The sequence below is a fragment of the Melozone crissalis genome, unplaced genomic scaffold, assembly GCF_028551555.1.
Source record: "Melozone crissalis strain CALT ecotype California unplaced genomic scaffold, PUWL_Pcris_2 ptg000081l_1, whole genome shotgun sequence".
NCBI classification, from domain to species: Eukaryota; Metazoa; Chordata; class Aves; order Passeriformes; family Passerellidae; genus Melozone; species Melozone crissalis.
In genome coordinates this window covers 4899600-4918207 of record NW_026535858.1, presented here as the reverse complement: position 1 = coordinate 4918207, position 18608 = coordinate 4899600, and the positions used below count along the sequence as shown (strand labels likewise).

Sequence of the window (18608 nt, the reverse complement as noted above, 5' to 3'; positions counted from 1 at the left end):
GCTCCATTTAAGACAGGTCATTACAGAAGCTAATTATGCTGAGCAGTAAGAAAGAAGAAATAAATCACTGTTTCAAACACAAGAAAGCACCAGCTGTGAAAGGACTGAGCTTGTTCTCTGGAGCACTCTGCACCCACCTGCTTTCTGATCATGGCTGCTCCCACCTGAGCCGAGCTCCTCCAGCCTGGGATGTCCTTCCCTCCAGGAAGGGTCAGAGCAGCAGCACTTGCTCAACTCTTGGCTCCATGGAGCTGCTCACTCCTCAGCTAAGAGAGAGCAGCCTTCTGCTCCTCCCAGCCACTTCCCCAAGTGCTCTTCCCCACCCCTTCCCACAGGGCCTGAAGCTGCTTCCAGATGCACCAAGCCAGGCTGACTGTACAGGTTCTGCCACAGCAACATGAAAGCCACTCTGCTCCTTTATCATCATCCACCAAACACACAAGGCCAGGAGCTGCTTTACTGAGAGCAGCTCCACAACACAGCCTCACAAATCAGTGTACAATAAATGGAGATAAACCTTGGAGGTCCATTTCTGGGAAGAGTTACCAGAAACAGCAACATGTGAGTTTCTGCTCAGGGACTTTAACACTGACCTACATAATTTTATTAGCACTATTCATATGTAACAATCACGTATCAGTCAAGTGTCACACTAAGAAGTGACATCTGAATTCTTACTAAGAAATAATAAGACACAGCCCTCAAAAAGGAGCAAAGATTTCCTTGGCAATCTTTTCTTCAATCTATCCAAACTTGTTTCAATTTTTCAATCTTACATGATGAAAGACAGAGACAACTACAGAGCAGCATACCAGTAATTTTGTTCTTCTTTAATACTTTAACTTAGAATAAAAAAAAGGAGTAATTTTAACTGTACATTCCCACTTCTCTCCCCAGTGCTTTGTTTTTTCTTTCAGGTGGTTCAGAGCCCACCTGCCAGTTGATTTTCTTATTAGTCCTGCATACAAATTGTTGAACATCAGAAGGACTCTGTTTGATTTTCAAAGTCTGTACCTCACAGTAGAAAAACAAGTCATTCTCATGAGCCCCTGGGAAATGTTTTGAAGTCTAAAAGAGATCAGTGAACTCACTGATGCAACATAATTAATAGAAGGATTAAGACACTCCTAATGAGAGTGTTTTAAGGAAAGATTTATCACATCAATTGTTCATTCCAAGAAAGTATTTTAATTTTGATGTTTTAATTATGCATTTTAGAAGTGAATGTTAATAAACCCAGGTGATAAGGGGTGATGTTACAGCCAAGTTCTGCTCAGATAGTGTAGCAGGTCTGAACATTTTGAAAGTGATGAATTAATCTAAACCAGCATCCATCATGTTAAAGGTGATTCTTCCATCTCTTTATGTCTTGCTCAACATTCTTGTACACTGAAAAGCCACTAAAGCTTTGGCCAAGTGTGATTCTTGACCAAGCATACAGGATAATTCCTTCTCCCACAAAAGAGTTGCTCAGCTGTTACTTCTCATATTCACAGTTTTATTTTGAGTGGATAACTCAAAACAGAATAATTTTTAGCACTGAAATATCTTCTCAGTCCACAGAATTCCATGTTCTTGTATTCCCATCTCAGCCTTGCTACACAAGATGAGGGCATTGCTTGTTCCTGGTTTTATTTTCAAGTTTTTAATCAACTTGAAGGCTTTGAAGTTCTACATCACTTTAAGCATAAATAGTGTCTATTTTATAAATCTGATTCACTCTCATCCACCTGCAGATTCTTGAGAAGGTTCTAGCAAAGGTCACTTGTATTTTCACCAACTATCACACCTTTTTTCCTGAAAGAGAGAAAACAATTTGTAACCAGCTCATTATATCAAGGTATGAGATTCAAACATGTTCCTTAAAACCAAGATTTCTTCAGTGAATTTCCCTTCTTTTTGTGCTGTCAGTCATTCCTAGAAGGCTGCCACAGGTTGCCTTGAGTTCCCACTGGTGCACTGTGCATGTGCCAATCTTGCTGTGTAACTGCTCCTGATTTTAACATCAGACATTTTCCTGTTCCAGCAGCTTTCCAAGAACAAGAAAACCCACAGAAATTTTGGGAAAAGTTGAGGCATGAGCCTTCTGACAGTCAAATACATGCTGGAAAACTACTTCCTTAAGGAAGAGCTTTGGCCATTTCATAATTGACTGAAGTCTTCTCTAATCAAGAAAGCAGCTTATTTTTTGCTCTCTTGCAATATCCTGCTTGGGTTTTTCTTTAAAAGGTAGAGAAAAAGGATGTTGGAGATGAACAAGTAAGTTTGTTTTGGACACAGGGGGCTGTTTAGACTGTCAGAGACTGTCAAGGCATTTGAACCAATTTTATAATATCAAATTTCCTACAGCTACAACTCACTGCAAACCCAGACTGGCACAATTCTTAGCAGAGCTGGCAGCGCAGCCCTGAGTCAGCTGAGCTGCCCTGCTGGCCTTACCTGTCACTGGGATGAGGTGGATGTGTGTGGAACAGCCCCTCCCAGGACAATGCTGTTCTTTTCTGTCAGGGTTTTCAGGCTGCTGCTGGCTGGGGACTGCAGGATTTTCCGGGAAAGCCTCATCCTGCCGTCGGTGGGATCACGGCCAAAGTATTTCACCTGGTAAGGAACACAGCAATCTCACACTGTGCAACTTCAAGAGCTGGAAATAGCATTTTCCTTCAAAGATGGGGGGTAGGGTTTAAATTTTTATTAATTTTTTATCAGTTTGATGCTAGAAATGCAATAAATAGGCATCCTTTAGCCTATATTGTTATCAAATATTCTGGTGCCTAGATAGCAAGAGGATGACATTAAACAAACCTAACTTGAGTGATCAGGCCTTTAACTAGCACAGAAAGGGAATTCAATATGGAAAAAGATTTTCTTCATAAACACTAAATAAATAATTAGAAAAAAAAATCTAATTTTAAAATATAAGCAGCATTTTATTAGCATTTTAATGTAAAAAAAATAATTACCTGAATTTCTTGTCCAACTTCTAATCCCAGGGCACTAGGGTGTTTAATCTAGAACACAGTGTTTTACAGAAATAAAATTATTAGAGTTTGTTATAAAAATCCCTTCATTCAGAGTTCTTCATGCTACACTACAGGGGCTCAGCACTACCAAAGGAACAACAGGTTTCAGATTAATGGAAAAGGGTATTGCAGAGCTAAAGAGCTTGGTGTAAAAACAACTGCAGCAGTCACACAGTTGATTCTTTGCAGCTTTAAGTACAGGGCAGGAAGAATTAGAATTAAAAGTGCTGCTAATTATCAGCTTTTAACGTGGAAATGGACTGTGGAACAACAGTAAGTGTGTTACAGCCATGCCAACTGGGTAAAATAAATCTAATTGCCCATTTTGTACCTGTTTAAGGATGGCTTACCTTTCTTTGATCCAGCTGAGAATTATGAAGCAATACTGGGGTCATGTTTGGGTACAGTTTTACCATCACTCCAGAATCCCTGCAGCAGGAACAGCACAGTTATGTCAAAGGGCTTCAACAAAAGTCCACATTTCACCCTCAAATTGTCCCCAAAGCAAGCAAAACTTGTAAACTTCTCATAAACCAAATTTTACTCATCCCTTTTTAAAAAATCTTTTATCCACCATAACATATCCACTCATTTTTCTTTAACTGAAAATGGATGAGAATTTCTTATTTCAGGGCAGTATTTCACTAATAGGTACCACCCAAACACTAATAGATACCACCCAAAATGTAATTTTTACAAGTCAAATACTGTGATGAAAAGTAGAAAGCAAATTCATATCCTCCCTTTCAGATTCAAAGATGAAAAAGGTGAAACTTTTGTAATTTGGAGACATTCTAAAAACTAAACAAACAGCTTTATCAGGAAACAAAATATTTTCACCAGAGTATCAGAAAATAGCAGAAATCATGCAGGTGCCAGTATTCTCAGCATAAATACGGCACTCTTAAAAAAATAATGATTATTTTACATCATAATTAGGTATGTATACATACCTAATATACAATATATACAATATAATATAAATATAACATAATATATATCATATAATATACGACATATAATATATAATATATAATATGTTATATAATATATTATATAACATAATAGCTACGTAAATAAGTTAATTTCAACTCCCAAGCACTTTTTATACCTTATTTCAGTAATTGTGGCTGTATAGATTGCCCCAAATTCCAAATTAACTTCTTGCTGTAGAAGGAAAAAAAGAAACCAGTAAGACAGGAAGGCACAAAGAGCAAAGTGTGGAGCTGAAGGCAGAAGTGTGAGCTCACATCATCCTTGCAGATCTCCCCAATGAACTCCCTGGCCTCGTGCATCGCCCCTGGCGTGGGGGCAAACACAGAATAGGTCTCCTCATCCAGCTGGCTCACAGTCACACCTGGAAAAGGGCATTGGGGACACAGTCAGGGCACACTGCACAGAATCACACTCAGAAAACACTTGCTCAGAGCAGAAGGGTTTTGCACACTCATTAAGACCTCAGACTTCTAGCATTATTTAATTCTTAATTAACTTCTTCTATCGTTATTTCATCTTGTTCAATTTAGGCATTGAACAACCCACCTCCCTGCAAATACCTCAATAAACTTGTGGGCCATTAAAAAGAACATAAAATTACTTTTATAATCCTTTAAAGGCTGCAAAAAAATCCTGAATAAATGTGAGGGTTATGAATCAATTTCCCAGAGAATTTTAATAATACTTGTATTAATAGCTGAGGGAAATGAAAGTGTTTTGGAGCCAGGTTGGTAAAACTCTTTGCCCTTCTAGGAAAGGGAAATAGGAGTTTTCCTCCTTTTCTCCACCTCAATTCCCTGAGAAGCATTGTTCAAAGTTCACCCCAGCATTAAGTTCCAGGTCCAAAGCAGAGAATCTCCCAGATTTTTTTAATTTTCAGCTTGCACTGAGCATTGAAACAGCTCAGCATACAAGTCTGAAACAAAGGGAAACACGTGAGGATAAATCATCACAGGAATCAAAAATGTCTCACCAGTCTGTGCTTGAAGTTTTTTCAAGTTGTAAGCCCCAGGACCAACAAATCTTAATCTTTTTGATAATGGAACGTGGATGGTTTCTGAAAGAACATTTAGAAATTCTTTGAAGTGCTAAATATAATCATCTTGAAAGCTATCACACAAAAGGGCACATTCCTGGAGCTTTTCATCTCTTACAGCTACCTGTGGTATCTGCTGAACAGGGATGTAATTACAGGCAAGAACTGAAATTAATGAAGATACAGAATAAACTCTGATGACTGTAAATTACCTTAAGCCACTGATACTCTGATCTACAACAATTCTGATTTTGTCAGAGCTTCACATAACTTCACTTAAATTGTTTTTTGGTGTACGCTGAAATAGGAGTGCTGCCCCATGTGGCAATAACAATCTCCTCAAAATAACAAAAAATAACCACAATCCCTCCACAAATTATGCCCACAGGATAAAGGCAAATATATATAACAATCAATCATTAAAAAAAAAGGCATTTTAAGCAGAAGTATATTGTTAAAAAGCTATGAATTCACACAATAACATTACCTACAACTGGTCCACTTTCTTTTCTGTTAGGTCTGGGTTTTGCCAGTGTTTGGTTCATAATTTGTAGAATCTCCCTCTTTGCAGCTAGAGGGAATAATAATTTTAAAAAAATCATTTTACATATGATTAAAAGAAAGACATTAAGTTTTTGTTATACAGTTGAAAACATTCCTTGTCAAAACCTGTCTCCTGCCTAGCTGGAGAATGTCAGGCTGAAAGTTTTCCAACTCATTAAATCCTTATTAAACCACATAGCTTCACTTTCTCATGTGCTTCAAGAATATTTTAACTGCACATGTCAGAATACAGATGGCAGCAAGTTTCACTGGTAAATATAGCTGAATTTATGTGAAATGAGAGGAAGTTTGCTGTTATTTTTATAACATTCTCCTGATGAATTTAAACAAAGTCATGCAACGTGTGTTAGTCCCAATCATGCAATTGCTGAAGTTACTTTGAAGTTGGTTTGGAGCTTACTGATGAAGCCAAACCCATTTCATAAAGACAGGAGCTTGCTTTTTTCCACAATGACAACAAAAAATGAACAGTTAATTGTTTAGTTTCATACAACTTAATTCTATTTATAATTTATTATAATGAGATGGGTGTAAATGCAAGAACAGACCTACCTGTAGCTTGCTGAATAGCTTCCACCACAATTTTTATTGGTATTCCTGGCAGCTTCAGATCAACCTGACATGAGAAGAATTAAGTGCCATCAACATGTCAGAAAATCTCTTTTAATACTCTCAGAGTTTCACTTGAGGAAAATTCCAGCTCACAATACCTGCAGTGCAGTTATTCCTTTGTTGGTGCCTGCCATCTTGAAATCCATATCTCCATAGTAATCTTCAATTCCCTGCCAGCACACACAGACAAAACCAAGTTGGAGTAATTTTCTCCACTATGCCAAAAGTACAGAGGAATTACTTTTGAGACTTCCAAGTTTTCTTCGGCTTTATTTTGCTGTTCAGGATTAACACTGCTCCTTTCTCTCCTTGGAAATTGGGAGTTTTTGTGGACAAGTTTCTGATCCCCAGCTGATCTTGTGCTGCCAGTGGCTGCACATTTTCCTCCCCAGCCCCTCTTCCAAGTGCTCATTCTCCACCCAATATGCAGTGGTCTTCAGTAAATTATTCATCTTTTTCTCCCATGAGGAAAGACAAAATTAATTGGAAGGAGAAAGCTTACGAATGCTTAAATAACTAAATCCACAAAAAATAAGAAACATGACTGGGCATTTCACATATTTTTTTCAAAATGAGGGAGAAATTTGGGTGATGAAACAAAAGATGAAACAAATTTTTCCAGGAGTTTTGGTGGTGTTTGCATGGGTCAAAGAGATGAGAATCTTGACTCCATGTTTCAGAAGGATGATTTATTATTTTACTATATATTATACTAAGAGAAAATGATTTACTAAAACTATACTAAAAGAATAAAAGAAACGATTTCATCAGAAGGCTTGAAAGGAATAGAAAAGAATTGGAATGATAATAAAATCTTGTGACTGACCAGAGAGTCTGAGCCAGCTGACTGTGATTGGCCATTAATTGAAAACAACCACATGAGGCCAATCAAAGATGCACCTTTTATCCACAGCAGCAGATAATCATGGTTTACATTTAATTTCTGAAGCCTCTCAGCTTCTCAGGAGAAAAATCCTGTCAAAAGGATTTTTCATAAAATATGTCTGTGACAAGGAGTGATGTTCCAGAATTGACTGGGTGGAAGGTTCCAGAAGAAGCCACAGAAGTATTTTCCAGCAGTGAGCAGCAGCAATTTTAGGAGGAGGATGTGAGAGCACTCACCAGGATGTCTGTCAGCAAGCGATAATCCTCAATGTCCCCCTTGCCCTGGCTGCACTTGGTAACCAGGCCTATGGCTACACCTGCCACTGCATTTGACACTGGAACTCCTAGGAGAGCCACAAAAACACATTTCAGAAGCCTTTGGTCATGTCCAGATCCTGCAGCACATTATCACACGTGGTTTATCCTTGTGAGTGCTTTATTTTGTACCTGCATCCATTAATGCTAAACTTCCACCGCATGCAGAGGCCATCGAGGAGGAGCCTGGAGTTGGAATACAGCAAAAAAACAGGATTAAACACTCATAATGGGTCTCAATACAAGCTACAGTTATTTTCCTCATCCTGCAGCATAAAAATGCCCCCAAATGCCATTTTGAAAGCTCCATTCTTCATGAACATGCTTTTTATTTTAAAATATTTTAAGTGATAGTTTTAAGAACATTTAAACTGAAATCTATTATTTAGCATGCCTATAAATCAAGTTTGTCAAACAAATGTAGTCTCCAGCCTAGGTTAGAAACAAGAAAATCCTAATACCATTGGATTCCAAGACTTCAGAAGTAACTCTGATTGTGAATGGGAAATCCTGGGGTATAACTGGTTTCAAAGCTCGTTCTGCCAGTGCACCTGTTAAAAAAAACCAACAAAATAATCACTAAGTGATCCATGAATAAAAATCAGATAAAATATTGGAACTTTCAGCATGGCATTTCTCTGGTCTGGACTTACCATGTCCAAGCTCCCTTCTGTTCATCACAGTAACTTTGCCAATCTCATTGGTTGCATAAGGTGGAAACTATGAAGAAAAAAATGTGCACACAGAAAATTAACCTGCTTTTCTTTTCCATTTTAAAACATCCACTTAGACAAAAACATCTTTGAAATTTTGGTGCATCTCAAAGTAAATATACATTACAAATAAAATAATCAAACCACCACATGACTTCTATCAGTCACTTGGTTTGCAAACCAGGACCAGTTTAGGTAATGTTTAGTAAATGTTTTACTTCCACAAGACAAAAGAGAATAAAGCAGTAGCAAGGTAGCTAAGAGAGAACACAAGAAGCTTCCTCCAAAGGAACTTGTCAAACCACCTAGCAGAAATGTTATTTCTGTCAGAGATAATGGAACAAGATCTGCCTGTTGCCTGTAGGAAACACTTTGGGCAAGCTCCAAAGGCTGAGAGAGATCCAAGATGTAAAAGCATTTATTTAGTATTGCTGTGCCATGTCAGCTGAACATATTAATGGAGTTTACTAAAAATAATAGCACAGGTTAATCCTGCTTTCAGAAAGAACCTGTTCTGAAGGAGCTCACCTAATGTTATGGCATGAAAAGCCTGTATAAACTGGCAATTTACAAATTACCTACTGCTTTTCAGGAAACCAGCACTTCTGCTCATATAAATTGATGCATGAATTAGCATAAATACATTTTAGCAAATCTAGAGCTAATTTATAACCTTGGAAGTGATCAACTGCACCTTTACAAGCAAGACATGAAGCCCTTCTGTCAATCATGCAGAAAGTTGTAACACAGGAGAAGTCTCACCTCATAATGCAGCATGAAGTTTTTATCTTTAATTCCACTATTAATTAAAAACAAGACCATGTCAAAACAGGAGCAACCAATCGTGTTACACACAACAGGTAATTCAAACTAATTACAAATGGACCCAGCCAAAGCCTACAAATCAATACACTGCTGATCACCCACAGCTACCAAAATTAGAGAGTATTCCAAACTCTTCCAGGGAACAAAGATTTAACTACAGTAAAGCTGAGACATTAAAATGTAAAAGCTCCCACACTGGGATGAAATCACTGGGGTGACATCACTGCAATGTGGCTCTAAAGGGAACCAATTTCACTTCAGCAATGAAGTGTTCAAAGCACAAGGACCAGCTTGCTACATACCAAGTTAAACTTTCCACAAATATTTTAAATACATAAACCAGACTGGATGTCACTTGTAACACTCTCCAGTTTCAAATGTGGGCTATGGAATTAATGTCACCCTAACACAAACCCATGCCATGATCTCTGGAAAACAGGCCACTTCAAAGTCTAATTTTACACATTTTTCAGTCCTAGGAAAGTATCTATGTGGAAGTTGAAGAGGTTTTATGAAATGTGCTTAAATGTTCATCCTCTTGTTACTGCTGCCAAAGCACCAAGACATACATACCTCACTGCTGTGGAGATAACATCTGACTTTACACTGGATTCTAGAGAGTCAAATGTAACTGTACACAGAACCTAAAATGAAAATGAGCTAAAGTAAAAAATAAACCCCTCTTAAAGCCTTGCAGCCTTCAAAAATGTTACTGTTCATGAAGAATCAAAAAGAACAAGTCCAGCAGCACATGAGATGCCATCAGCTACCACTCGTAGAACCTTTTTCTCTCCATCACACAAACTTACTCCTAATCTGTAAAGACCACACATTCTTACAAGCAATCCCATTTAAAAATATTAATTTAATGCTGCTTAAGTAGGAGCCAAGAGCAGTTTGCTCCCTAAGAAAGATGTAAGAGACAGGGCCAGCTGCAGGCACAATGTTGTTTGTGCCTGTTTCCCACATGGACTTGCAGTGGGTGTTATTTTTAGTGGGATAAGAGGGGACAACACTGAGGAGTAAATCACTCTCTGAACTGCCACCCTAAATCAGTGCAATAAGAAGTAATCAGTGGCTGACAGTCCTCTAGCAAAGGGAGCTATGAAAGTACAGAAGACCAAATCTCAAGTACGATCTTAATTCAATCCACCCAACAGCTGACACTTTTGGCAAAGAAGAGAAAAAAATCCTCTCATTATTGCAATTTTTTGGGTAAAATTTCCCTATTTGGCTCAGGTTGCATATGAAGCTGCTTTTAAAAGATTTCTCATGAGGTGCCCAATTTAGCAGTGCCCTACACACCAATGTGCTTCCCAACCCACACACCACTTCTGCTTCTTGCTATTTAAATGTGAAGAGAAAAAGGAAACCTGGCATTTAATCCCTGAGCTTTTGATAGTTCATTGATCATTTCTGATGTTTAAGTGACACTACCTGTGTTTGACCTCTCTGAAACAAGGCTGATCCATGAAGCATTTTGAACATGTTCACCTCACATTTAATGTCTCTGAGGGAAGTCAAATCTCTCCCATCACACCTGAAGTGACAAAGAGAGATGAAGAGATCAGTTCAACCACAGTCTTTGATTAAAAGCTGACAGAAATATTATCAGCAGGAGTTTGACACACCCACCTTCTATATTCATTTAGCACAAGATTTCTAAAAATGTCCTTTGAAACCACATTGAAAGATTCCATGATTTCGTAAGGCTCAGCCTCCGGAAATTTTTCTGGGTATAGAAAAGAAAATGTTGGGAAATTAATTTTATAGAACTTTTACTAAAATAGCTTCCAACAAAGAGTTAGATACTCTAACTCCTAGCAGTGCTACCTCCATTAAAAAATTCTCAAAATACTGAAAAATGATACCTTTCAGCTGTTCCTCTGTTTCAAGCCTTATTTTGTTGATTGCCTCATCTCTCGAAATCTAGAACAGAGGATTTGCAACCAGTTAACTCTACAGGGCAGAACAACAACTGAGGTTTGGGGCTGTTTGGTTTAAAGATCTGCAAAAATTTAAGGAATGAGGAACAGAATTGTCACACAAATTCAAAAAATCAATAATGAGGTTGGAAGGGACCTCAAGGGTTGTGTGGTCCAACCTTTATTGGCAAGAGCAGTCTAGACAAGCTGGCCCAGCACCCTCCCCATCTGAATCCTAAAAAAGTCCTAAATTGGGCAATCCACCTCTTCCCTGGGGAGATTATCCCAGTAACTGATAACTTTTCCCAAGCAGAACATTGCTCTTGTGCTCAGCCAGAACTTGCCAGAAGTAACCTGCACCCAATTTCTCCTCTTTCTTTTCATGTGACTCTTTTGGAAAAGGGAATTTCCACCTCCACAAAATACAAGCAAATATTCTGGGCAGGTTAAAAACTTAGAGAAAAATTAATTATTATAAATTGATGCAGGGAAGGAGACAAGCTTAAATTACAGTAGCACTGAGGTTGGAAAAAGGCCCTGAAATCATCAAATCCAACCTATAATCACCACCTTGTCAACCAGGCCATGGCACATCAAGTGTTTCCTTAGAACACCTCCAGGGACAGGGCTTGAGCTAAAAGCTTAAAGAACTCTATTCTCCTACAGTTTCATTATGATATTAACTCAAAAAATAATTCTATCACAATTGATTACTTACTTTATCATGGCTTGAATCTGTGAACACTGCATAGATCTTGTTAGAAGCAAGCCTTTAGGGAGAAAAGGAAGAATTTTTGAAAATACAACTTAAAAAACACTTCTATAATCAAGGTTTGTTTTTTTTTTTGAGGACTAAATGTTTGAAAATTATTTAGTAAAATACCAATCTGGTGAAAGCAACAGACTCACAAACATTTCTACATCTGCATTATTTGTTCTGAACTTACTTCTTTGCATGTTCCACGATCTCTTCAGGAGCAATGAATAATTTCTGGACAGTTCTCTTGACCACCCCCCGCTCCTTCACCAGCTGCTGGATGCCCTGGATGATGTGCTGGGTCTGCTTCACCCCCACCTTGATGGCATGGCAGAAATCTTGCTGCAAGACGTTCTCAGCAGTTGCTTCCAACATAACTGGCAATGGAAAGTTAAAAATTCAGTGAATTCCTGTTTTATTGTTCAACAGCAATCTAACATCAAACTTCATAAATATGAGGGAATCTACTTAACCAAAATTTACCTATCACTATTGTATAAAAATCCACATTTCAAAGATAAGGAAAACATCTGCAAAGATTTCCAAGCCCTCAACAGACAACAATTCACTTACCAACTTGATTTTGTGCAGCTCCAGCAACAACTAAATTCAGAGTACTAGAGGCCATCTCTTTCCTAGTTGGATTGATAACAGTCTCTCCATCCACAAGCCCCACCCTCACTGCACCTGCAAAGAAATTCCAGAAAGTAATTTATTATCATAATAATTAAGTTCTTTAAGGCATCACTGTACTTTGAGAGTCACACAGCTAATAACAATAATTAAAGCTACAGACTAATTTTAAAATATCAGCACGCTGACTGGATATTAAGAACTAATCTAGAAGACAAAATTACCTATTCTGTTTTTATTTATTTATTTACTGGGTAGGGCAAATAATGCCAGTATTACACACAATGCTGTGAGTGTACTGGGAATTTTTTGTTATTTCAGCACATATTTTCTAGGAAAAAAAAGGCAGCTGAAAGGAAGACACTTGTTCAATATTTGTTCTTGGGCAGATCTTCTCTTCCCAGAAAATACTCACAATGAAATAAATCTCTTTTTGAGTCCCTTGAGGAAAAGTATTCTGAAGCAGCTATTTTCCAAACAATGCTTTTCACTAATATGTTTCTCTTAGCAGAAAATTAATTTATTGGTCTACATAGTACACTATTTCTATATTTTATTTCCTCCCAAAAGTGCATTTAGTCCAGAAAAACAATCCCTTGAAGTGAAACAATCCTATCCATTGTAAAATTACTTCCAATGCTTGAAATTTAATGTTTAGATTCAGCTTCTACTTAAAAAAACAAAGTGCCACCTGTGGTCTAAATCTTCCATTCCATTAAAATCACCCATAATTTAAGAATATTTACGTACCAATAGGACCATTCCAAGGGATGTCAGACAAGGCAAGTGCTGCAGAAGCTGAAAGGAAGATAAAAATCTGGATTAGGAAAAAATTGATCTCATTAAGTCCCACCAAAGCACCAATTTCTCACAGCCTTCTTACCTCCATTAATTGCCAGAATATCAGGATCATTGACACCATCTACTGCTAAAAGATTACAAAGGATCTGGCATAAGATAAAAGACAATGAATCATTTTGACCTATACATTTTTATTGATCAATACAAAGCTAAGGACACTAAAAAACCCCAAGTATCTACACAAGTCTATGTTTCACAGGGAAATTTTTTCAGGTATTCAAAACAGAAAGCTGACAATAAAGCCCCATTAATGGATAATATTGTATCACAACATATATAAAATATTTACTATTAGTATCTTTCCTCTGTTGCACAGAGGAGATTTTAATTTTGTTTCTGCATCTTGACAACAAAATTTGGAAAGTAGGATGCAATAATAAATAGTTTAAGGCAAGGAGGTGACAGACTAAAAAGCAACATTACACTTGTTTGTGAAGTGCAGACCCCTCCTTGATGTTAACAAAAATGATTTTTCTTAAAACAAGGCCTGAATAATGACATTTTCCTTGGCCATACCCAAGTTTTCTGTTTTGAAGGTGGCATGACCTACCTGTGTATCATAAAAGTAGCCTGCTGGGAAGAGAGGTCTGATCGAGCGATCTGCAAAGGAAATAACAAACTTTTCATAAGAATTCCTAAGAATTTGTGTTTCAGTAATTAATATTCAGCTTGTCCTGAAATGACCCCACAAGAAACTGACAAAATGGGGTTTTTAAACAAAAAAAAAAAAAAAAAAGAGAGAAAAAGTAGAGAACCCAGCAACGTACTTAGCATGACATATATAACCTTAAAATTTCAATCATACAGATAAACAAATGACATGTTTGTTTTCTGAGAGCATTATAAATGGCTATTATAAATGGTATTTTCAAACACTCAAAGAAAATGACAACATTTTTAAAGTACATTGTAGATAAAAGGTTTCAGCCTACCTATTACTCTGCTTGTAAGGATTTCCTTATCAGTAGAACCAAGCTCTCTTCTTAGATAGTTTGTAGGAATTCTTCCTGCTGCAGCAGCTTTCTGCCTGTAGTCAACCTTCCAAAGAAAATTCAGGCATGATTAATGACAGCTGATTATTTACTGCAGAGCCACAGAAACCCTCACAAGGGACCCTTGGGATCATCCAGTTCCAACCCCAATTATCAACTTCCCATCCTTAACAATCCCAGCCCTGTGAGCTTCACAATTCCACCAGTTTTCCACACAAACGAACCCCAACACCTGAGCTTGGATGGTGTGGCAAAGTCCACAAGGGCTTGGAAGAGACTAAAGCCAAGGCAGGCAACATCCAGGGCTCAACAGGGATCCTTTTTATCATTATCTTTTTTATAATTTTATTTTATCAACTGCAATTCTGAAGTCCAGGCTTTGCCATCTACTGTTTGCATTCCCCACTCCCCCCAACATCCTGAACTCTACTGTTTAAGGACTATTACTGCTAAGTTCATAATTGATTACCATGAAACTAATTCTTAGTACTTAATTAATACTTTGTACTTAATTAATCATTAGTACTTACCACTAATGGCATAAACTGAGATGGAGAGGGCTTGGTTTTGCTGACTGCTGTGACCATCACTGCTGTGTCACCTAGCTGAGTTAAGAAAAATAGGTAAAAACTGAAGTTACCTGAAAAGAAAATAATTCCCAATGCTCTAAACTTATTCACAAACCAGTAATTCTTAAGAATGATACTCTGCAGAAAGCCACCACATCAATCCACAGTTCATGCCCTGTTTTTGCTTTTCAGACTTAATTTTTTCCTATAAAACTTTTCCTTCCCTTTGTTAGGGATGAATTTGCCACTTGAGGCTCTGTATCCCACAGGCTCTGATGCCCAAACAATGACTTTCAAGATTCAGGAATTTTGAAGCTGCACAAATTTTGACTATTTTTTGTTTTTACCTGAACAACAGCAGATCCATCTGCAAACTTGGCAAGTTTTCCAGAAGACAGCTCCATCTTTCTAAAGGAAAGAAAGAACCTGTTACATGAGTTTCTAGTGAATTCATGTACATCTCCCAGCAATTTCTGCATTCATCTGTGGCCCCAACTGCACAGAATGAAGGCTGTACTTCAAAGGAGAAATAAAAATCCTCCTTAGATATAAAAATTGAAACTCTTTGAGCAAAAGTGACCAAATCCACTTAAATTTCAAGTGTCCTGCTTCCTTTACCTTGAAGCAAAGCCTTTTAACTATCCCAAGCATTAGAAAGGTGAAGCATCAGCTGTTCCAGCTGGGGTTTAGCCAGTGGGAAACACCCTCAAGGCTGAGGGGAGCTGATTGAACACTTCCCAGCACAGTATTCCCTCCTCTGTGGCAGAGAAAGGACAGCAACAAGGCAATGAGGACACACTTGAGAGCAATATATAAAAATATGTATTATTTATCCCAGGCTTGTACTGGGTGCTACTGCACAAGGCCAGCAAACCTCCTGATTTTCCATTATTTACACACAGAAATCCAGAGCTGGTCCCTTCCCAAGCACAGCCCCTCTATTATGATGAGTCAGTAATTTCTATACAAGTCATCCCAGGTAAAATGTTCACATGCTCAGGGGAGCACCTGGGCAAAGTCCTTATGACCTGTAGGTGTGATTTTAATTGTTATAATGAACATAATTCAGCTATAGAGTAACAGGATGTTTGGGTGGGAAGGGACTGAGTTCCACACCTCCACTACCCCAGGTTGCTCCAAACCCCATCCAACCTGGCTTTAAACACATCCAGGGATGGGGCAGCCAGAGATTCTCTGTGCCAGGATCTCACAGGGAAGATTTCCCCCTAATATCCCATCTAAACTTACTTTCAATTTTAACCCATTCTCCTTTGTCCTGCCACTGCATACCCTCACAGAGTCTCTGCACCTTTCCAGGCAGCTCCTGGAAGGCCACAATTAGATCACCCTAAAGCTTTTCTTTTCCACGCTGAACAATCCCAATTCTCTCAGCCTTTCCTCACCGGAGAGGTCTCCACCCCTCTGATCAACTTGGTGGCCTGGAATGTTTTGCTAAATTGGCACTGAACACATCGACATCCATCAACATTTTCATTTATTACATCCTTAGGGCTCCTCAGCCCCTGACTCAGCCATGACAGGGCCGATCCCACTGCTGCGGGCTCCCTTCTTGCTTGGCAGCACACCAAGACCCGACACCAAAGAACGTCCCGCCTGAGGATAAGTTCGACACATCCCGCACTCTGCACCAGTTTTCCCTACGTTTGCGTTACTCTCCAGCCGGGCCAGCGCTCTGCCCTGCCGCCCATACACCCCTCACCTGCCGCCCACCTCCACCGTCACGGCCCTCCCGGGCCCGGGTGTGGGCCCGGCCGCGGCGCCGCGGGCACACAGCCAGGGCAGGGCGGGCCGGCCCGGGGGCAGGAGCCGCCGCCACCGCGCCGCGGGCCCGCCGCCATCCCGGGCCAGCGCGCCCAGCGCGGCGCGGCCGCAGCTCGTGGCGGCCGCCATAGCGCCCCCGGCAGGAAAGGGCGGCCGCGCGATTGGCTGGGGGCAGCGGCGCCGCGCAGTGAGAGCGGAGCGGATTGGCCGAGGCGCCGCCGCGCCGCTTTCGGTTCCGTACGGGCGCTACAGCGGCTGAGGAGGGTCAGGCAGCGCAGAGCGCGCCGGTGCCGCCGCTCCGCCACTCCCGAATCCTGAGGGAAAAAGTGGCAGAAAAAGCTCCGACGCGGCGCCTGAGGCGGCTATGGAGCCACCTCGGGCTGGAATCTGAGGAAGAGCCGTTCGAACGGGGGCTCGGAGCGAGGAAGAGGACACCGGCACCGGAATGCCGCCTCAGCAGTCCCGGAGGGTTGGTAACGGCACCGCCTGAGGGGCCCCGCCCTGCCTGAGGGGCGGCCCCACGGCCGGCTGGGATTCGTGAGGGGAAAACACCTGCCTTGGGGACTGATTTACTGCGCAGACTTTGTTCCGTAATGCACTCACCAAAAAAACCCCTAAAAAACAAAAACAATTCCAAAACAAACAAACAAACCTCCAATAACAAACCCCAAAAAACAACAAGGAAAAAAATACCGAAAAACCCCAACCAGCAACAACGAAAGAAACCCCCCCAAAACCAAAACAACAACAACTCCCTCAAAAAAAAAACAACAACAAAAAAAACCTAAAAAGAGAAACAAACAAAAAACTTCCAAAAAACCCCACCAAAAAAAAAAAAAAACCCAAAACAACTGCAGGCCCCCCCCAAAAAAATCACCAAAACCCAACCAAAACATACTTTTAAGCCAAGAACACCAAAATAATCTGAAATGTGCAAGAAGAATAAAACACAGATATTGCTTATCACAAACTTCATGTGCCGTTACAAGCTCAGAGTGCATCAGAATGTCACTGAGGGCACAGCGGTTTTGTTAGTTTATTAATTATTCCTGAGTGTGATGCAAAATAAATTAGTAATTAGTGCTAGTTATTCTCTGAGGTGAGCAAACAATAATGTGATTGTGGAGATCTGATCACACCAACAGTGAGATAGTTTATATTCATTTAATCCCACTTATATCTGTCACACATCACCTTGAACTCATCTGCCATCTACACTTAACAACTCAAATTTGGCAAGTAATTAATTTAAAAACTTAATAACTTACTACTCTTTTATTTCTAAAGCTATTTTGATGTCACTTGTTTACTTGATTCAGGTTTTCTGTCCAAGCTGCTTTTATAGGAAACAGATTCACGACTGGGAGAACAGTCCAAGCAATAATTTTCCTTTTGTGCCAACATGTTTCTTATCTTTTTGGCAAGACACAAAAGAGAGAAGTAAAATGATCAGAAACTTGGGATTTGGCCTGGGCAAAAGGGCTGTTAACTTTATCCAGATTTACAATTTATTGGTACAAGAATGTATTAAGTGGCAAAGCAGAAATGTTCCCCATATTCCCTTGAATTCACATTCAAACTGAATGACAAACAGACAATTGTTTGGAATGTTTTTTATGTAATTATTACAATTGCTCTTCTCACACTCACCAAGATGATAAATGAATATTTCATTGCTGTCATGGCCTAACAGACTATGGCCATAGAACCACTGTCATAGGAAAAGGATACCAGAGCTTGGATTTCCTTCAAAATACTAGGCAGCAAACAAAATAATGTTTAGTATAATGAAAGAAAGCAAAACTATGGCTCATTTATTAAGAAAGATTTGCACTTCATTTCCCTCTTCATTAAATTTTCTCTGGTTTGTTTGATACCCAATTCTCTCCATCCCCATCCTGCAGCTCAGTAAATCTCTCACTTCAAGTGAGACACTTGACAGACCCTTGTAAAGTGTCAGACACTTGTAAAAAAATGATGTATGGGTATTTTAAGGGATAGTAAACATGCAACCAACTACCCTAGAAAAAGGCTATGACCATTTTCCATGCACTCCTCCACTGCATGGCTTCTTATGGCTCTATTTTTTCCTGGGCTCGAGTTTTTCCGTCAAACAAGATTAA

At 39.4% G+C, this 18608-nt stretch overlaps 1 protein-coding gene across 1 annotated transcript; it reads right to left on the bottom strand.

Moving 5' to 3' along the window:
* Nucleotides 1-1477: 1477 nt before the first annotated feature.
* Nucleotides 1478-16623, bottom strand: PNPT1 (polyribonucleotide nucleotidyltransferase 1). Its single transcript, XM_054290508.1, has 29 exons — nt 16424-16623; nt 15051-15111; nt 14665-14739; nt 14075-14180; nt 13693-13742; nt 13165-13228; nt 13032-13079; nt 12222-12335; nt 11839-12025; nt 11610-11661; nt 10838-10895; nt 10602-10698; nt 10404-10506; nt 9540-9610; nt 8904-8940; nt 8082-8148; nt 7890-7979; nt 7561-7614; nt 7351-7457; nt 6327-6398; nt 6169-6232; nt 5540-5623; nt 4990-5073; nt 4271-4377; nt 4132-4187; nt 3371-3449; nt 2961-3008; nt 2440-2598; nt 1478-1797 (listed from the first exon to the last, which is right to left on the bottom strand). The coding sequence occupies exons 1-28, from the start codon at nt 16612-16614 to the stop codon at nt 2443-2445; spliced, it is 2382 nt and encodes a 793-aa protein (XP_054146483.1). The 5' UTR covers nt 16615-16623; the 3' UTR covers nt 1478-1797; nt 2440-2442.
* Between the last annotated feature and the right edge of the window lie 1985 nt (nt 16624-18608).